At 40.3% G+C, this 1,273-nt stretch overlaps 1 protein-coding gene across 2 annotated transcripts in view; it reads left to right on the plus strand.

Moving 5' to 3' along the window:
- The first annotated feature begins 951 nt into the window (after positions 1-951).
- Positions 952-1,273, plus strand: part of LOC104799610 (21 kDa protein) — a 1,014-nt gene continuing 692 nt past the window's right edge. The window contains exon 1 of one of the 2 annotated variants that reach the window (XM_010522222.2): positions 952-1,269. In XM_010522222.2, coding sequence (XP_010520524.1) covers positions 1,008-1,269 — 262 coding nt within the window. In that variant the 5' untranslated portion in view covers positions 952-1,007. The other variant, XM_010522221.1, reaches the window with a different exon arrangement.

Below are 1,273 nucleotides of genomic sequence, written 5' to 3' on the forward strand. Positions count from 1 at the left end.
TGTAGGGAAAAAAAAAGGAAAAATACAGAAGGGATCACATGCTTGGTCTCAAGATTCAGACACTGCAACTCCTTTAAGGTTATGGGCCAATGAACTCCACTTCATGGATTTTTCTTTTGCATTCAATTATTTTGATTCATCTTTTTGCATTGCATGCATGAAACTCGTTAAAATCCATCATGTCTCCCAACCTTGCAAATTCATTATTACCAATATTAATCACTTAACGTATGCTTTTTTTTTCTTTTAATGTGTATTATGATATTTATTAAGAGTAGATTTATCCAAAATGTAAAATATGGATATGAACAATTGATGGTATATTGTAGGTGTAGTTGTGATCCATCCATTTAGAATTTTTTTTATGAGATACTAAGAATAAAATATATTTTAATTTCATTTAATTAGCTAAATACATGAAATTAGTGCTAGCGTATGAGTTCAAATACGCTTTAACCTATTATTCAAAATCTGCAAGTCTCTTACCTTGAATTTTTTTTACTCGTTGTTACTTGAAAAAAATCAGTGATTCTTAGAGATCTACTATATAGTACGATAACATAACTGTTGTGGTGGGTGGGTCCACTATATGAAATTCATTGCGAATATGATTGGACTAAGTGGTAAAATCCCACACCAATAATTTAACAACTCTTCCTTTGTTTAGTTCCTTCATAGATATATACACAACTATACATATATATATTATTTTAACAAAATTCGTTGCGCCCTTCTGTAATTTGCGGTGCATTTAATTTTACCGATTCCCCATAAAAGCCATTTACGATGCTACCCTCGTCCCCCCGGATATATGCGTAGGTATATCTGTAATTACGAGAAATACTAAGGGTATCATAGTAATAACGTACTACGCCGTACTAAATGATCCTCGGACCTACCCACTTTAATTTCTTACCCACCAATCCCCCTTTATTTACAGGGATACCCCCTCTTTTTCCCACACTCTAAACATACACTCTCTCGCAGTGGATACAGAGCACGCAACAATGGCTTCACCAAAGACTCTCTTCTTCGCCGCCATTCTCGTCGTCTTCGTCTCCTGGGTGGCGCGTGGGCGTAACGCACCGAGAGACATCGTACGCGCCACGTGCGTCCACGCGAGCTACCCGAACCTCTGCCTCCGCACGCTCTCCGCCTACACCGGCCCGGCGATCACAACGCCGCGCGACCTCGCCCACGCCGCCGTCAAGATCAGCCTCTCCCACGCGAGAAGCGCCGCCGCAAAACTCGCGTCGGTGAAGGCTTCCGCAGG

Source organism: Tarenaya hassleriana, unplaced genomic scaffold, assembly GCF_000463585.1.
Source record: "Tarenaya hassleriana unplaced genomic scaffold, ASM46358v1 Cleome6, whole genome shotgun sequence".
Classification (NCBI taxonomy): Eukaryota; Viridiplantae; Streptophyta; class Magnoliopsida; order Brassicales; family Cleomaceae; genus Tarenaya; species Tarenaya hassleriana.